Genomic DNA, 18,950 nt, shown 5'->3' with positions numbered 1-18,950 from the left:
CCTATTTCATGCGAAGGCTATTAAGGCAGGAAAATTGTATATTTACATAGCAAAAACATCCACCATAGCAGGTCAATTAGTTTAACTGAGTCAAGTTAAAAGTATGTTCCTTTTAAAATGTGAAAAAATAACAGTATGGTGAGGTCATTTCATTTGTTTTCAGCGCAGTTTCAGCACATTTTAATAAAAGACTGATGATGAAAGCCATAGCTCAAATCTGGTAAACTAAAAGAATATTTAATGTGGGGTTTATTGACTTGTTAAGGTGGATACTTGTGCGGTTTATTCGTCTTTAACATCTTTATCATTGCCCTCTCTCACATCCTCAGGAGTTGAGCAAGGCATTGAAGATCTGTAACTACATCTTCACCCTCATCTTTGTCTTGGAGTCCATCTTCAAGCTGGTGGCCTTCGGTTTCCGACGTTTCTTCAAGGACAAGTCAGTATAGCTGCTTCCCAAAGTGACGTTATGACCTTTCCTAAATGTTTCTGACCCAGATAAAACAGTTTAGGATTTTGACATTTTAGCGGAGATGATATTCTAATAGATTGGTGGTTGAAGGTACTGAGGTTCTTTAACCTGTGAGTCATGTGGAAAATCTGAGGCAGCGTTCGGAGAGCTTAAATGAGCTTTTTTTCCAAGGTGCTCCAGTGCATGGTTCTCAGTGAGGCCTGTATGAATACAAACGGCCTCGTTAAACACCCATAAAACATGCTGCCTTAGATGATTTCATAGCTTTGAAATCTCTGGCTTCCTGCTGAAAACCGCAACAATAATGCACAAACACAACACAGCACAAACATATACTAGCACATATCCCATTTACATGAATACACACGCTAACACACACACACACACACACCTCATGGTTTTTGGACCAAAACTGACCACCAAGGGCTCCATGATGTCCATTCTCTTTGCCAGAGTGGACCATTATCCTGTTTGTGTCTGGCAGCAGTCCAGTTTGATATTACCTCAATACACACTCACAAACAGATAAATACAACATTTAGCCAAGAGCGCCCCCCCCCCAGGATTAATTTGACAATCTCATTGAATTTAAAGTTGATTTTCTTGTGTTGACTCGTGCACTTTTGAGTATCTAAATGAGGGCGTGAGGGAGACACTGTGCAGTGGACTCTCTGACTCACAGAGAGAGAGAAACCTGCACATGGAATTGAAACAATGGAAATAGACAAACCTAATTAGTTTGACCACCTACAACTATCTTCAGTTTTTATACATCCATTTTGTTCCAAACATTTTGTTCAGTCCACATTTATTACACAGGGCCTGGAAAAATAAGGTTTGGTCCCAACACTTTGATCTCAAACTCAGTTACATTATCTAGGAAAGAAAGTAGCCCGCGTGCGGCGTCTGTCTTTACGATACTCTAAAATGAAATGATAGCATTGCTGCTTTGTTAACCTGCCTCATAACACTGAAATGCTCTTCACACTCCCGTGCACTATCATCCAGAAAATGATCCATCTCCAGACTTGTATATTTATATGGTTAGTTAACTGTGTATGACTGAAGTTTTTGGCTTAATTCTGTGAATCTCTGGACCATTAAAGTGATTCTTCTCCTAAAATCTATCTTTTGAGTGTCAAACACTTCCCCCTGTGGGCTTGAAAGGTTGTAAAAAGTTTGTAGTGTGCTTTTACATGAAGCGTTGCAGCTGTCTGCAGCTTGGACTGTTGTCAGTTACATTAATTTCCAGTGCCACCAAATGGAGGCACACAGTCTTAGTCCTAAAAATGTATTCCAAAATTGTTTAAGTGCAGGTGAGCTTTGTTTAAACTCCCTTGAATCCCTTGATTTGCAGATGGCACTGAGAACAGCAGGTGCGAAACCTCCGTGCCATAATGAGACTGAGTCCACATTGAGACACATTTGTGTTACATGTAACAATGAATCCTACACTTCCCATAATGCAACTAAATGCATATTTCATTAGATCCTGTTCAGCTGTTTTCACATGCTGAAGAGTACTAACCATGATGGGTAAACTGACTCTCAAGTGTGAAACAGAGCTGCAAGTCATTTTGAAGTCAGTGTTAGGGACTGATGACTCTGTGTGTGTGTGTGTGTGTGTGTGTGTGTGTGTGTGTGTGTGTGTGTGTGTGTGTGTGTGTGTGTGTGTGTGTGTGTGTGTGTGTGTGTGTAGGTGGAACCAGCTGGATCTGGCCATTGTGTTGCTGTCTATCATGGGTATCACTCTGGAGGAGATTGATGACAGTTCTTCACTGCCCATCAACCCCACCATCATCCGCATTATGAGAGTGCTGAGGATCGCACGAGGTATGAACCCCTCAGCCCTCCCTCCCCTCACCCATCCGTCCATCCCGTCCCCTACCTGGCACACTCTTGCACAGACACGTACACACTGCAGTCCCATTCACAGTGCTGTACTTTTAAGATGCCTTGTAAAACAGCCACGTCCCCGGGACTTCCCTCCTTGTCATTTTTGCATGGCAGGTCCCAGCAGGGTTCGGGCAGGGTGTGAGCCGACCAGATGGCACAGAGAAACACAGTTATCTAACAAACACGGCACTGAGAAGGAACAGAGAGAGAGAGAGAGAGAGAGAGAGAGAGAGAGAGAGAGAGAGAGAGAAATATAAAAAAGAAAGAGGGTGGGGGAGAGCCAAGACACATTAGGACAGTAAGTGACTTAAGCTGCGAGAAATTCAGACTAGGTATGGAGGGAATAAATGAGAGGAGAGAGGGAAGAGATGAGAAATAAAAGGAGGAGGCAGGAGTGATGAATAACATCTGACCCCAAAATAGATTATAAGAAGATGGAAAGAAGTCGGAAAGAGGAGCAACTGATGTTAGAGTGAAAAAAAAGTTGTGATGAAGTGAATGAGGAGGAGACAAATGATCAGAGGAAAGGTGGTGTGTAGGTGGGTGAGAGACAAAGAGAGCACGAAGTGTATCTGGAGAGAGAATAAATGGTGGAAATGGGTTGAGGAGGAGTTTCAGAATTAGGAAGGTCAAGTTCAAGAAAAGAGATGGATTTAACAGGAGGGAAGGGGACAGCTAAGTTGCCCGTGTGCTTGGGGCTGATTACTGTCCAGGTAATAAAAGATATGAGAGGACCGGAGGGGAGGAAACAGAGGGAAGAGAAAAGGAGAGCTGGGAGAAAGTGGAGATAAGACAGGCAGGAGGGTGGCACATCTGTTTTGTCTGATTACTGAATGTGTAATAAAAGAAGTAGCAAGGAAGTCGTTATTGATTACTGTCACACAGCAAATGAGACACACACACACACGCATGCTCTTATGTGTAATGTGTGTGTCTGACTGTGATTTGGGTGGGGGCAACAGTTGACTTCCACATACGTCTCATATCCAGAGAGATGTATGCTGATGCAGATGTGATTTAGATGGATTACATTTACACACCGACCTCAGTATGGTAGCATTTCTTGTTCAGCTTGTTCATGACATGCTGCTTTGTTGTTTTATTATTGTCTATAATTTGTCGCCATGTGTTGTTTCCATGAGAATGTCTAAACACTATGAGATTGTGTCGGGGGCCATCTGGCATCATTCATCTATGTTCATGGATATTTATACCTTTAAAATGCGAAAAAACAATGCAATACGTCATATTAAAAAGTTTATTTTCTTAGTATGCACAAGTAGGAATTAAGATGGCGTTTAATTTGGATGCACGTCCTTCTTAGAGTTTGTGTTGTTCAAGTTACCTTCTCCAAGGTTTCTTTCATCTCTCACCTCGGAGGCATCAAGGTTTGTTTTACCTCATTGTGTTGCCTCAGCTTCCTGTACCTATCAGCCTTGGTATACCTCCATTGGTACCCTGTCACCATACCAGTGATGTCATCAAACTGCAACCCCAATCAGGAGGACATGACCTCAATCAGGCAATCTGACAGCTTAATGTTGTTCAACACAAGGAAATCTGTGACTACTAATCTAATCAAGTAGGATTAGACAAAGTGAGGAAAATGTGTCCTTTCCATTTCACAGAAGGCGTGATGGCACACTGTCCCTGTAAAATAGGACTTCTAATACGTCTTGCTTATAATAAGACACTTTTATTTGCTGTGCGTGTCCCCACAGTATTGAAGCTCTTGAAGATGGCGGTGGGGATGAGAGCTTTGCTGGACACCGTTATGCAAGCCCTGCCTCAGGTACAGTTAACTCTGTTAAATAACATCCACTGAAACCACAGAATCCTCTTTTCCTTCCTCATCTATATTTTGTTTCCGCAGATCTTTCACATCCTAACACGTCCCACAGAAGCTGTCGCTAAAATTACACCCCAGAAGCATTTCTTTTTTGGTACATATTCTTCTGTTTCGGGGCGTAGTCTTTTCCCATGAGCTTTTTGCCAGCTCTAGAGACCCTTATTTGCATTATCAGACCCCTGCAGAGATTGAGAAGTGAATATAGCTTGAGGTTTTTGTTTTGAGTGATGGTGGGTGGATTTGAGGGTGGTGGAGCTGGTAAATTAGAACAACTTCTGCAGTGTTTGGATCCCAGTGAAAAAAAATAACACAGTTGTTCTCAGCATTCTTTGATACCACCTCTGTCGCTCTCAATCAGAGACGCAGAGACTGAATGTTGTTCCAGGCTAAGTCCTCCTAGAGCTTCTCAGAAGTGTTCATAATGAATCCAATAATACAGGGAGGAAGAGGTGTGTGCAGGTTGTCACATGCTGATTAGCACTGATAGGAGGGAGGAACAGCAAACCCTAAAGCTTTTAATTGTTTAAATCCACAAAGTGTTAACTGGGGGTAAAGCTGCATGTCCAAAGAAAAATACTGAGACATGGAACAGCGTTCTTCTTCAAATAACTTAATGTTATTTTGTTTTTTTTAGAACATGACAGAGCAGCTAACATTAGCCTTCTCGGCATGGATCGGGCCCCACACAGTGGGAGAAATATTATACAGTGGATGAAGCTGTCAAGAAAAAAGAAAGAAACAATCATCCAAACTCTTTATATGTGGAGTATCTCTCTTATTAATTAGCCCAGTGCACACTGCTTCAATGTGCAGAGAAACCCAGAGCTTGTCCAGTCATGGCTTTGTCTGGATAATCGCTATTCAGGAGAGAGGTTTAGCAAACGGTCAATTTCCATAGCATGTTTTTCCCTTGCTGCTTTGTCACAGCCTTTCATTTATTTTCTCTCTGGAATGAGCTGTTTGTTGTCCCTTGTTATTGGTTTGTTTTTGCCTGGGATTTCTCTCCTCTGCCTAATCCCTCTCTCTTCCTGTTGCCTCTCTGCAGGTGGGGAATCTGGGTCTTCTCTTCATGCTTCTCTTCTTTATCTATGCAGCGCTGGGAGTGGAGCTGTTTGGTAACTTGAGTAAGCACACATGCCCTGTGCATTAAAGGCAGTCAGGCAAACCAGAGGAAGCTCACACAAAGATTCACTCACACATACAGCTCAGGCCTTTCACAGGCATGCACCGACTGTTTAATTCCCCCCTCTCTGGGTTTAATCTGTCTGACAGTCAGGGCTGCCCAAGTCCAGAAGTTCTCCTAGTTGACTAGGCATTGCATGTTTATGAAATTTGTTAAATTATTTATATATATGTATATGTATATGTATATATTTAGGGGGGAGGGGTGGCATCAGAAAATGGTTTGATGGTTGAAAATGGTTTGGCTCTTCTTCTTTCTTCATCCCCAACCGTCTCCTACTTGTCTCCACAGTTTGTGATGAATTCCACCAATGTGAGGGTCTGGGGCGCTATGCTACATTTAAAAACTTTGGGATGGCATTTCTGCTGCTCTTTAGAGTTGCCACCGGGGACAACTGGAATGGCATAATGAAGGTGAAACTCACCACAATTTGGAGTCCTAAACACATATGTGCACATACAACATGTTCGTTCTTCGATACACGCACTTACACATTCAACAGGAACACAAGAGGCACATTTTTTAGTGATGTGTTGGTTTGTCATGTCTGGGCGGGGGCGGGGGGGGCAGCCTACCCCCTTGTTGCACATGACTACAAATCAGTGATGTCTGTGCCAAATTTCATGGAAATCCTTCATATATTCAAAATAAATGAAATATTTCTAATATTTTTAAAATATATTTCCCATAGATATCTTCTATTTGGCTATATTTGGTAACATGCTGGCTGGTAAAGCCTCAGCTGATGTGTTTATGTCGTCGTTTTCATGCTTCTTCCAGGACACATTAAGAGACTGCACCCATGACAACAGCACCTGCTACAACACTGTGGTCTCTCCCATCTACTTTGTCTCCTTCGTCTTGACTGCTCAGTTTGTCCTGGTCAATGTTGTCATCGCCGTCCTGATGAAGCACCTGGAGGAGAGCAACAAGGAAGTCAAAGCGGGTGCAGAGCCTGAAACGGACCTAGAACTAGAGCTCCAGGCAGATGGAGGAGACATGGCAACGAGGCCCCACCAGCTAAACCCGCTAGCGCTGGGCATGGACAGGTCAAGTTCTGGGGGTTCACCCTGGAGGTCCACCGGAGGAGGGGACATGGAACAGGAAAGGGACGGTCCTATGGACTCACCCACTGCTGATATAACCAGAGACTCTGTAAACATCAGAGCGGACCCTCCTTCATGCCTGGACCATGCTCTGGAGGTATAGAATCTTTTTCATTTTGCTTCTATGTTTTATATGTGTGTGTGTGTGGGTGTGTGTGTGTGTGTGTGTGCCTCTGACATGAGCAGTGTTTTTTGGTTGAGACTCTGAAGGCACATGAAAGCATTCTTTCTCCACGGTTCCCTCATCAGCCATGTTTACAAATAGCATTAATTTGGTTATGTTTGCGCTTAATGAGATAAATATTGGATTTGACTAGAATCCAAAGAGACCAACCAGAATTAATGGAAGCAGTTGTGTTGAGTTGTAGTTGCCATTTAAAAGCAGCTTGTTTTGTTGGGTTTGTATTTTTGTGATTTCCCTTGAGACACCTGCGTTGACCCCACGTCACATGAAGGTCACTCTTTAGCTAGATATAGATAGATACAGATTATTATTTGTAATAAAAGGAACAAAAATTCAGATAATGTCTTGGTCAGACAGCTCACAGCGTCCTGCGTGAGATGACAGATGCTCTGCAGTCACTTCCAGCTAGGGGCCAGGTTGTGAGGCTGGTCAGATGACCCCCATGTCTCTGATTATTAATTCTGACTCTGGTCCAGACCATTATTTAATTCTCTGGCTCATGCTGAGACACACTGAGCACGCCGGATAGTATCTGAAATAATGGATTTCTTGGGAGGAATGTCTGCTCTTCTCTCTCTTAATGTAATAACTGTACCCGTATATGTAAACAGGCTATAGTGGATGTGGCCATATTAGGAAATACTCACTGGACAGTCTGGCCTCATTTCAAAATATGAGCAGATACATCAATTTAATGTATCCAAAATCAGGATCATATATTTCTAAGTAAATCCTTTGATATAAGCCTATGGGTGAAGATACGTCTAAATACAAATAACTAAACACATGTACAACACATAGAAAAGTCTGTTCTCTTAATATTGACATACTCTCTTCACACATTAGACACTTGCTTGAAAGCGACTGGATTATTTTGGTTTAGGTCTGTTTAGTAATGTGTCCAGAAAATGTACTGACTCATATCAGGACGGTTTGTGTGTTCATGGCTGTGTGTGTGTGTGTGTGTGTGTGTGTGTGTGTGCGTGCGTGCGTGCGTGCGTGCGTGCGCATGTGTGTGTCTGAGACTGGTCCCTGTGGAGGACATGCCAGTCATAGATAGGTCACAGTGCCATGGGAAAGCTGGACCACAGGGCCTTGTTGTTCACTTCAACAGCTATTTCCAGACAGTGGGGAACTTTCTGAGGATATGAAATAGAGGTCTTGCTATCGTTATGTTTCCCCTCTAAGAGGTTATCCGTCTTCCTCGGCCACTCTTCCAAAACATGTGTGGTTAAGCCGCAACCTTTTCTCCAATCATGTGGGGGACCGGCTCCACCACGGTGTTGTAGTGCCCCCTTGTGTGTTTGAATGGTAACACATGCGAGCTTGTTCTGGACGTTGAATGGGGGGAGGCTGTGTATATTCAGGTGCTGTGCACAGCTTGAAAGTCTTAACAAGTCATTCAGAAAAAGCTAAATTTCGTGCATAATCTAGTCCTGCTTGGATGTGTTTCTTTTGTCCTGTTTCTGTTCGTATATCTGTTTGTTTCTGCCTGATCGACTGTCTTTCTCCTCCTTTCCTTTCTTTGTGATCCATTCTTTCTATCCACATTCATTCACATGTCTCTGTCTGGACTTCTGTCTTTCTTTTAACCGGTCCTCGTCTTTTTCTACCACCTCTGCTGTCCCCTCTGTTTCTCTCTCTTCGTCTCTCTTGTCTCTCTGCATCATCCAAGTTTGTCCAGCGGAGAGCGCTGTTTGACTCGGTCTCCCTGGTCATCCAGGGTTCAATGGAGGGAGAGTTGAGTCTGATGGACAACCTGTCCGGCTCTATCTGCCACTTCTACGCGCTGCCCCCCAAGCCCAGCAAGCACAGCAGCGACAAGAAGGTCAATAATCACCAGTAACACCACTGATGACTCACCTCCTCCATTTCATATGTCCAGTGGGTCTTATTTCTCTTCAGTATGTGGGGCTGCACATGTAACCATGAGAAAATGAAAAGTGAAATAATATTTCTATTTCTAATATTTCTATTTAAAAAAAAAAAACAAGCAGGCTACAGATAGTCTTTCTGATGCAAGTTAACACAGGGACTTTGTTAAATCCATTCACCCAAATCACAAAACAGGGAAACAAATGACACATTTCCTCAGTCGTATCTATTTATGCAGATAGTTGTGGTTTTATTGGTTCTGATAAATCGCTTGTGTTAATGCACTGGACCTGAATGGAATTCTGACATTTAAAACATTTAAGTCATTCAGTGTTTCTGTTAGTGATCCGCAGATGTCACGGCAAACAATTTTCTGTACAAATAGTCCCAAAGAAAATTTGTTTCTGGAAAGAGATGTTTAAAATGCTGTGAGCACTAAATATTTGTGCATTCTGTTTTTGCAAATTGTATTATTCTTCATTGTATTGAGCTGCAGAAAGAAAATATAGACACATAAAACCAAACTATCATCATGGCAAGCTACAACTTGAAAAGTGGTTCCAAGAAGAAACTGAATTTCTCTCTGCACCTCTGCACCTATAAAATCAAGAATTTTATAACCGTGACGTTGTCAAATTCACCATACACATAAGAATGGCTGTGCTGTGAATTCAGCTGTATGTACTTGTAAAATGAAACTTGGTAAATCTTCCAGCTAAGGCACTAAGTTCTAAGTCAGTGCTTCCTTCCTGTAAACACTTCCCCCAAGGACGTAATTGACGAAATTGTGCCAGTTCATTTTGAAAGAGCAATGATGGCAATCCAGCCAAAAGGGTCTGGAAAAAAATCACTAGAGGTAAATAAGAAAATGAACTTTTTTGTAATTTGGGTGAGCTGACCCTTTAAATAAGGCACACTACTTCACAATTATGGAGATGAGATTTGTCAACTCTTGTAACGGTTGATTTTTATTGGAAACAGGTGAAGTTATCTCAACTGAAGTTATTTGTTTTAATGAAAATAACATTTTATGGCCAGACTAAATTTCTTAAACAGGGATAAGTTTTGTACTTTTTAGAATCTCTGGCCTATAAAGTAAGCAGTGAGACAGTACATACTGTCTGTAGAGCTTAGTTTCATAATTCAATGAAGACAAATGCAATGCAATGTTTGTTAAAAGTCCTGCAGCCCTGCAGCCATTACCATTTCTGTTCTGGCATTCCTCCACATTGAATATTTTTCCCTTCCTAACCAGCCCCGTTGCCCACCACAGTGCCGTACGTCATGTCCCACCTCGGCTATGATCTCATCCCCTCACTCACGTCCTCATTCATACTCATTTATGCTCGGCTGTTTTTTTTTTTCTTCTGGTCTGCTTCAGCAACCCCTGTGACATGGTTTAGAGTTTGCTGTGCCCCCCGCCCCCCCACCCCCCAACTCTCTGTCTGTGTTTGTGTGTCCGTGTGTGGGCGTGACATGTTTGTGTGTTTATATATGTGAAAACCTATTTTGCCAGCATATCAGTCACAGCACAGTGATGACCCGCCGAAAGCACTCCTGAACCACGTAGCTCACAGTGTTATTCTCAAGTCTGCGAAGTAATGATTTAATCAATAAGCTATGGATCACCGAGTCACTGAATAATGCATCTGCGTGCTTCTTTTCCTCATCTGAAGACAAATATCGGCCAATTACATTAGCATTGCAAAACCTCGTTCTCTAAAAGCTCTAAATTAGTTTGAGATGTCATTATTAGGCGCCGAAGGCCACCTCTCTTTCTTTGCAGCTCCTTCAGAGACATTAGCAGAATGTTTTCCATTGAGTTACAGCCCCAGCCCCTCTCTGCTCAGACGGCCCATAGAGAGCATTCTCCCTGTTAAACCGGTGCAAGGCCAAATACACAGCAGCTAGAAACGCTCTGCAGAGCTTTAGGATGTGAGAGTTCAGTGATGTGATAAACTCAGCACCTTAGACTTAGCTACTTCAGCCACATAGGCACTGAAAGGTGCTCTGTTTAACATTAAGTCCCCACAAATGTGAAATTACAGCACTTTTACATCCAATATATACATAAACGAATCCCCTTCCTGTCCACTTGTTTGTTCCTGTGAATCTAAGACTTTGATTGTCTCATTTTGCATCATGTTGAACAGTTTGTTTGTTGGTCATCAGGCTGTACATTTGACTCTTTGTGTGTGTCTGTATCATGTCACAATATTACTGTAGGTAAGTTCAAAACACAGTTTAAAAGTCTAAAGTTGGGAAACAGTTCTCATACAGTTCCCAGCCTTCAAGTGTTGCTTTGTCTTTTCTCTTTGCTGCTTTTGCTCTCCTACATTATTCTGGTTTTGTATATGTTGTTTCAAATATGTACTTTCCTGTTAACTACAGGTCTTACCTGTGTCTACTGTCCTTATCTTTGTGTGTTGCACGGAGTGTGCGTTTGTTTTCTCTGCTCACCAGCCGTTGTCTCTTCCTGCCTAGATCCCTCTAGCGGAGATGGAAGCTCTGTCTCTGGCCTCTGAGAAATCCTGGTCCCTAGCTCTGACAGACGACTCGGCCCCCGACGATTTTAACCCCCTCTTTCTAACCAGTCTGGAATGCAATGTACTGACAGTTCCTCTCTTTCTCTTTCTCCATCCCTCTTCCTCTTCCTCCCCTCTGCAGTATCTTGTAGTGTTTCCTTTCCCACGGTGCTTCCAATGCCACTTGTCCCCCCACTACCCTCACACACACTGGAGTGTAACAGGTTGGTGAGGGGAAATCAACTGGTTACTAAATTAGCTAAACAGCAACTTTGCACCTGGAGTCCCAGCACGACTCAAAACATTTTTTAAGGCCTTATATACTTATATACTTCTTTACCATAATTCAATTGACATGGTTTTAAAGGCCTGTCTTGCAAACAAAAGTTAAAATAGTTTGACACCAGTGTGTCCTCTTCTTTTATATCGTTTAAAACAAATACAAAAGAAGGGAACGCACCGGTGAGACCACTGCTCCTTAGCCCTACTGGAGGTGAAACACTCCACACGGTGCCTTTAAGTCTTACTTTTGAAAATGAGACACTTCTGGTGAGTGTTAGTTTTGGCCATTTATCCTAGTATGTATCTGTCTGCTGCACTGTCCTTTTGGCACAACCACCGGGGGATGCCAAAGTCAAGCTTTTTTTTTTTTTTTTTTTTTTTTTTAACATAATGGCTTTAAAGTAATTTTCAACTTACTGGGGCCAAATGTAATTAATTACCTTACACCACCACTGCAGAAAATACAGTAGCACTTAATTTTATGTCCCATAGTTTGATATAGTTTCTCAAAAAGGAACAGATATGTCACTCTAAATTGATAGGAAGGGTCCTGGTCCTTTGCTGTCTGTAAATACATGGATACATCCTGGATATGTGTCTGTCATATATCAGGACACTTCAACCACAGTTAACGGTTGTCAACAGTCTAACATCATTATAAATCAGTGCTTAAGTGTACACACCATTGCAACATTATTTGCTTTTTGTTCCATGTAAAACACCAGAATTAATCTATACATACGTCTGTGATATCCCTTCACAGAGGACTCTGTCATTGAGGGAAAGGACATGTTCACCCTTAACTGAAAATGAATTGAATGTCATCAGGGTGTCAGGGTATAATTAACCACTAGTTTGGCTCTTGATGATCACATGTCTTCCTCAGAGAGGGTCACTGTAACCTTGGCTCATGCTGCATATCCAGCTCAGCTATGCAGAGGGATCGATTTATATATCATGAGTCTCAGAAGCAGAGAACCGCAGCCAACACATGACATGAAATCACTGTTAATTGGACTCAAACAAAAAGAAAAAAAAGAAAAGAAAAACAAGTCATTAAAGAGGTAGAGGAGTACAAGTGGCATTGAAAGACCCTGGAGAATCTAATCATGTGCCCTCCAACTTTCTCTTCTCTTTCTCATTCCACTTTTCCAGCCTGGTGTGTGTTACTCTTCAGTCCAGTCCAGTCCAGTAGAGTAGTACGCCTCCTCACCTGCCAGTTTGCAGTTTTCTCTCCTTCGTCTTTGCTGTTATTTTTCTTTTCTCCCTTTTCAACTTTCTCTGTCCTTTTTCCTTCCCTTCTCCTCCTTGGTTTTCTGTGTTTTTCCTATGTGCTTTACATGTGAGTCCACGTCTTTTCTCACAGTCCTTTCCTATCAGTCTTCCTCTGTGTTTGTACTGTCTTCTGGTGTAGTAGTTTTAACTCTTCTCATGTGTTTGCTACGGGATTGTAACGTGTGCTGGAGCTCAAGTAGCTCTGTGATGAATGTGAACTGGTTCTGTTATGGGTCAGGCTACAGGACATTGCCCAAGCTGACACACAATCACGGAGCAGGCGTATGTAAAATTACATGACTGCGGGGGTAAACACAGACACAAAACGCAGAGTGTCTTATGCTAACAAAAAATGAAAGCGTTTGGGAATTGGAATAGGTTCTGTGATCTGTGGCAGCTCTGTCAGTCAAATCCAGTGTGCAAGGATCCTGTCTGTTTTCCATGTATGCTGATGATCACGGCCTCTCTGTTCACATTATGTCTTAGTGAGACTGTGGATGTGTCAGGAAGAGTGGGAGAGTGCTTGAGTCAAAGAGTAGCCCCATACCTTCCAGCTCCAGAGGGACCCTGACTCTCCTCTTTCTTCCCCCAGCCGGAGCAGCTTGATCCCGGGGAGCCACTGGGGGACAACCTGCTGAGTGTCAGGAAGCCCACAGTGGGACGCACACACTCCCTACCCAACGACAGCTACATGTTCCTCCCTCTGCAGCCCTTTGGCCACACGGCCCCGGCTCCAGCACAGATACAGGGGCCCCAGCACATAATGGGCACCCATAGGGCCCAATCAGGTAATGTGGGAAATTTTGGATGAATATCCACCCATTTTCTATACCGCTTAATTCTGCTTAATCGCAGGAAGCTGGAGCCCATTCCAGCTGACAATGGGCGAGAGGCGGGGTACACCCTGGACTGGATGCCAGTCAATCGCAGGGCTGACACACAAAGACAGACATCCACACACGCACACACCACACTCACACCTACGGGCAATTCAGAATAGCCAATTACTCTAATGTGCATGTTTTTGGGAGTGTGGGAGGAAGCCAGAGTACCTGGAGAAAACCCACGCAGGCACAGGGAGAACATGCAAACTCCACACAGAAGAGCCCAGACCAGGGTTCAAACCTGGAACCCTCCTGCTGTGAGGTGACAGTGCTAACCACTGCACCACTGTGCCGCTCCTTTGGATAAATATATTAAAATGAAACCAGCACCTACAGCAAAATACAACACTAGCAGACTTTTATTTATTTCTTTGTTTTGCAGTCTGCAGCTTTTGATTTGTTTTGATCTAGAATTGGTGACATCTCATTATGATAGAACAGAAATAGAAGGCTTTGATTTTCAAGATAAAGCAGGTTGACATCAGCTCAGGAAGATACAGGTCATTTCCTCTGAGATCAACACAGCTGCTGTAAGTGTTTTGTAGTCATTTACCTGTCAGTGCTGTGTCTGTTTTGCGTGCAGGCTCCAGTGCCTCGGTATGTTCGCAACCAGAAGTTTCCCAGCAGCTGACCGTTCCCACAGAACTCTTCAGACCCATCAGCCCCCACAGCCACTCAGACTCGGAAAGTATACCACGACTACGACCTCCCAGACGCGCACACACGCTAAGCCGCACGCTCCGCAGACAGGTGACTACACACACTGCTTGAGATTTTCACCTTTACTTCTTATCTTGTTCATGTCATGTGATGAGAACTGTGATCTATGCTGGTGTTTCTCAACCATGTGTGATTAAATTCCATTGGTCTCAAAGTTGAGACTTGATCACCTCTTGATAAATACACAAAAATTATATAAGATGGTGTTGTGTAGCCTCATATGGAAAAGAACCTGTATGAGATTTGTCATCATAAATTGAAAGTATAGTTTGACATTTTGGGAAACACACTTTTTCACTTTACCAAAAGTTAGATTAAAGATTTCTACCTCTCTAAAGCTACAACTAACAGCCAGTTATCTTAGCTTAACATAACAACTGGAGAAATGGGAAAACAGTTAGCCTGGCTCTGTCTGAAGCAGCTACCAGCACCCCTAAAACTCTAATTAACTTGTTATATCTCATGAAGGCCTGAAAACTCCATGACAGAGAATCATTGGTTTAAATCTTTCCAAATTGCACGCTCTAAACAATTTCACTTTTCTTCTTCCTTCTTTCTCCCCTTCTTCCTGGTACTCCTGTCTGGTACTAACTGATCTGCTGTCTCATTCTCCATGTCATATCTGTTATTCTCTGATCTCAGCTCAGTTGGGCCCAAAAGCCGCCCGATCCTGAGCTGCTCCAAAAACACAGATACTCCTGTTTCTGAAACAGTGACAAATGGCAGACTTTAGCTACCACTGGGCCTTTCAGAAACACTGGACTCCATGTTCATCTTCACAGAGACAGACTAACACACACACAAGCTTCCCTCCTTTTTTCCCGCCTTTGTCTTTTATTTGCCCAGATGTTTGTCTTCTGCTAACCATCAGCCACAAAGCATCTAAAAACAGGCAGCTTTGTCTGTTGGAAATCTGAACGAGAGGAGCCATGTGTAACATTGCATCTGTGGATTATTCAGTAGTGGAGTGGCAGAATGTATTTAAGCCAGGCAAAGATTTTATTTGGCTGAAAAGTTCACCCACAATGCAGTGCACTTACTACACCACATACTATACAACTCAGGGAAGTGCTGTCCATATGCATTTTACCATTTTGTACAAACAGTACTATGATGATAGAGCACTATTTTCTATTGAATAGTTTAGTGCTTGAAGGTACATAATTGTTGACCAGAGTATGGTAGTTATTGTACTTGACCCAGTTTAGCTTAAAAAGTCTGAGAGAGTTTGAATTTTTTTGTTTTTTGTTTTTTTGTTTTGTTTTGTTTTTTTTAGTATTGTTCCAGTGTGCACTCTTGTTACCTGTCACCTGTCACTGTGCTGTTGTGGCTGGTGATTGGCCTGGCCCAGTTGTGATTTCTTTGACCACTAGGTGTCTCTGTGGTCACACTGTTCAGGCTCAGGCAGGGAAACCCATGCTTCTAAACACTGATCAAAATGCTGTGCCCTAAAACTCATGCATGCCTTGTTTCGCCATAGGTTCCAGATCTTACTTTTAATTGACATAAATCAACACGATTATATTCAAGTGTCATTCATTTCCCTTCTCCAGTCTGTGGTCTGTGAGGAACAAGTCATGGGTTCATGAGGACATTTTATGAGTTTTAGCAACCATTGTGCTTACTAACCCTTCCTCTCCTACAGTAGTTACATATTGTGTTTGCCCTCTACCTATTGGCCTCACACCCTGTAGAAGGTTTTGTTACAGAGGTAAGGACAAAGACACGGAAACACTGATTCGCATTTGGTCGTAAATTGAACCGAAACCTATACTGCTGATGGCTCACAGGGTTTTGTGTGAATGGTCAAAAGTTAGAGGGTCAGGTGGTCTGGCTCAGAGTTCACTGTGTCAGTCAGCATGCGATCAGCTGAGTCCTTCTGTCCCACTAAAAAAAAAATTAAGTACTTCTTTCTTTCTTTGACATATCATTCACATTAATTGCTGTCTAGTACTTGGCAACCTCCTCTGACGTGCTGAATAATACTGAATAATCATGATGTTGAGATTGTCAGGGCTGTGGGTGTACGAGTAGTTAATTGCCCTTGCCAATCATTGTAAAGACCCCCTCCAGACACGATTTATGATATTTTAAAACACTTGTGTCTTGTTTCTTACTCTTAAAAATATTTCATGCGATGTTCATTTCAACAGTTCACATCACACTTGTGTTATTTGCACATTGAACCACGATTGGCTTCCACACCAGTTGTGATGTTGCACAGTCCTGCTGTTGCACGTGTGCACGGGTTAAACTCCTAAAACTTCCACCTTCAGCTGATGAATGTGAAAACAGCCTTTCAGTGTCAACCTCCGCTCATATGTTATTCTTCACAGTGCAGCTCAAACACCCAGAGAAGGAACTGTAATAATATTTTTTGAGTGGAGGCAAAGGGGGGCTTTAAATTAATGAAACAAAACCAAAGAAAACACCCACCAATGTCACAAGTTGCTTACTCAACCTGCTCTTGACAAATCATAATTTGGACCTCTGCCAACTGAGCAGTGTAACCTCTGTGTTTCCATGTTATATTTGGGACAGAATGTTGTAAATCCACACTGCCTGCAGAAACAGAGGACTCTGGGACTCTGCTGGCCAGACGGTGAACTTTGACCCAAACTACTGCTTCTCATCCTCATCGCCTCACACTAACTAGTCTCCCCTGTCATCTTTTCTGATCCCCATATACTCATTCCTCCCCCCACCCCACCCCCACCGCTGATTTACCTCCATATCCCTCCCTCCTAAATATTCCACCACTCCCTCCCCTCCATGCACCGTCTTCCAGGTTGCAGTGTCTACTGACTCTCAGGAGGCCCTGTGTTCAGACGGAGGGGAGAGCAATGAAGGACTTGTGAATGTGGCCTCACTGGGCCTCCCTCCATCCCCCTCCTCTCCCTCACCCTGCTCCCATCATCATCAGCAGCCTGCTCTCTGCCTGCTCCCCGCCACGCCAGGCGCCTCCCCTAAGCCCTCGCGCCCTATCAGCGTGCAAACCCAGCAACACGATCAGCACTGCCCCGCCTCCTACTCCCCTTCCTCCTCCTCCTCCTCCTCCTCGCCCTCCTCACCTCCTCCACTCTTACCAGCAAGGTCACACCAACAGGACGAGGCCTCTGTGGATCAGGAGGTGTCCCTCATTACCTGTGCCGGGTTGGCTGGCGGTGATGACATCATGGCGGAGGACAGCGGCGATGGTAATGAGGGTTACACCTCCTACGCAGGCTGCCAGGATAGTCGGAGTCCATACTTGAGGCAGCTGAAGAGATTCCACAGCGCCGACACGCAGGGCCGCAGCACCGTCCTGCCCGGCCCCCGGCCTTCTTCCTGGTTGGATGACCCACGACGCCACTCTGTGGAAGTATGTTCCTCGGTGGAGTCCAGCCCACAGTGCAGCACCACCTCCACCTCCTCTGGCTTTGTGTCTCAGGCCGACAGCCTGCAGATCCACAGCCAGACCCCCACTCAGACCTCGTTGCCCTCACCTCGACGCAAGAAGAAGATGAGCCCGCCCTGCATCTCTGTAGACCCCCCTGACGGACTGGAGCCTCAGTCTGGGCTCTACGTGGGCCTGGGTGGGCTTGGGGGGTTAGGGATGCCCCCTCCCGTGCCCAGCCGGGATACCTGCCTGAGGAGGAGAGCGCCCTCCAGTGACTCCAAGGACTCCTTTGACCTGGCAGTTGGAGAGGGCTCAGGACAGGACGGAGGCTCGCCAAACCCCAACACCAACCCCAAGCTATTGACTCTTCCCAGTTTCTCCTTTGAGAAGACAAGCTCTGAGCACTGAACACTGATACTCCAACACACACAGATACACACACGCACACAGCCGGACGAACCTTCCACACACACAAACACACGATGCACTCTGTGTGTCTGTGATGGTGATAGTTCTAGTAATAATGCTGTAGAGAGTAATAATGGTAAAACTACAACAAACAGTAAAAACATCCTTGGTTTCATAAGGAGTGCAGTACTGTAGTAGTGTGACCATCCCTTGTCTTTGTATTATTACTGCCAAAACAACCAGAGAAGAAGAAGAAGAGAAGACATGAAACAACAAACTGGACTGTTTCTCTTCTGCTATGCCTGCATGCCTCTGGCTGCAGCTCGACCCCGTAACCTCTGGAGCGACATCAGCACCTGGGATTTGGCGCCCTCCGTGGTTGCCATCTGAACTGCCTGATGTCGCACAGGGTGGACTTTACCCGGTCAGTGGAGGTACAAAGCAATATGAACGTTTTAGAGACACTATTTTCTTAAATTATTTGGTCATAGTGTTTGTACAGGATGTTGTTTTTTAATTTCATTCGATCGTTATTTTCATGTCATTTTTGTGATTTTTTTTTGTCAGAAATGGTTTGTCTTTGTCTTTTTTTTTCACTGTAGGATATTTCTAGCTTTCTTGGTTTACTGAGGAAAGTGAGCGTTTTTCAAAGTGCTGAAAACCATGTATTTGTAGGAATAATATATAAATATATATATAAAAAAACAAGTCATTAAACTGAGCTTGGATTTTTAAGCACATGCATTAGACTGTGGTGGTTTGATTGTTAGAGGAAAAAGGAGGCTGCGCTCGAAGTTTTTTCATTGATTGCTTGATTCTCTTGTGTGTTCCAGACATCCCCAAAGTCTCCCCAAAGTGAAGAACTATTTGAGGAAAAACAATTTTAAATTGATCATACAGTTGTTTTTTTTA

At 43.7% G+C, this 18,950-nt stretch overlaps 1 protein-coding gene across 1 annotated transcript in view; it reads left to right on the top strand.

Annotated features, from left to right (window-relative positions):
* cacna1g (calcium channel, voltage-dependent, T type, alpha 1G subunit) overlaps window positions 1-18,688 on the top strand; it is a 201,722-nt gene extending 183,034 nt beyond the window's left edge. Inside the window, exons 30-40 of the mRNA XM_041067345.1 lie at window positions 330-439; window positions 2,172-2,305; window positions 4,090-4,160; window positions 5,263-5,341; window positions 5,692-5,813; window positions 6,181-6,603; window positions 8,366-8,518; window positions 11,050-11,172; window positions 13,240-13,435; window positions 14,115-14,281; window positions 17,040-18,688. Of these exons, the coding sequence (XP_040923279.1) occupies window positions 330-439; window positions 2,172-2,305; window positions 4,090-4,160; window positions 5,263-5,341; window positions 5,692-5,813; window positions 6,181-6,603; window positions 8,366-8,518; window positions 11,050-11,172; window positions 13,240-13,435; window positions 14,115-14,281; window positions 17,040-18,038 (2,577 nt within the window). The 3' untranslated portion in view covers window positions 18,039-18,688. The remainder of the gene's footprint in view (window positions 1-329; window positions 440-2,171; window positions 2,306-4,089; window positions 4,161-5,262; window positions 5,342-5,691; window positions 5,814-6,180; window positions 6,604-8,365; window positions 8,519-11,049; window positions 11,173-13,239; window positions 13,436-14,114; window positions 14,282-17,039) is intronic.
* The last annotated feature ends 262 nt before the right edge of the window (window positions 18,689-18,950 follow it).

Source organism: Toxotes jaculatrix, chromosome 21, assembly GCF_017976425.1.
Source record: "Toxotes jaculatrix isolate fToxJac2 chromosome 21, fToxJac2.pri, whole genome shotgun sequence".
NCBI classification, from domain to species: domain Eukaryota; kingdom Metazoa; phylum Chordata; class Actinopteri; family Toxotidae; genus Toxotes; species Toxotes jaculatrix.
Note: the sequence above shows the minus strand (reverse complement) of the source record. Positions and strands in the feature narration are given on the sequence as shown.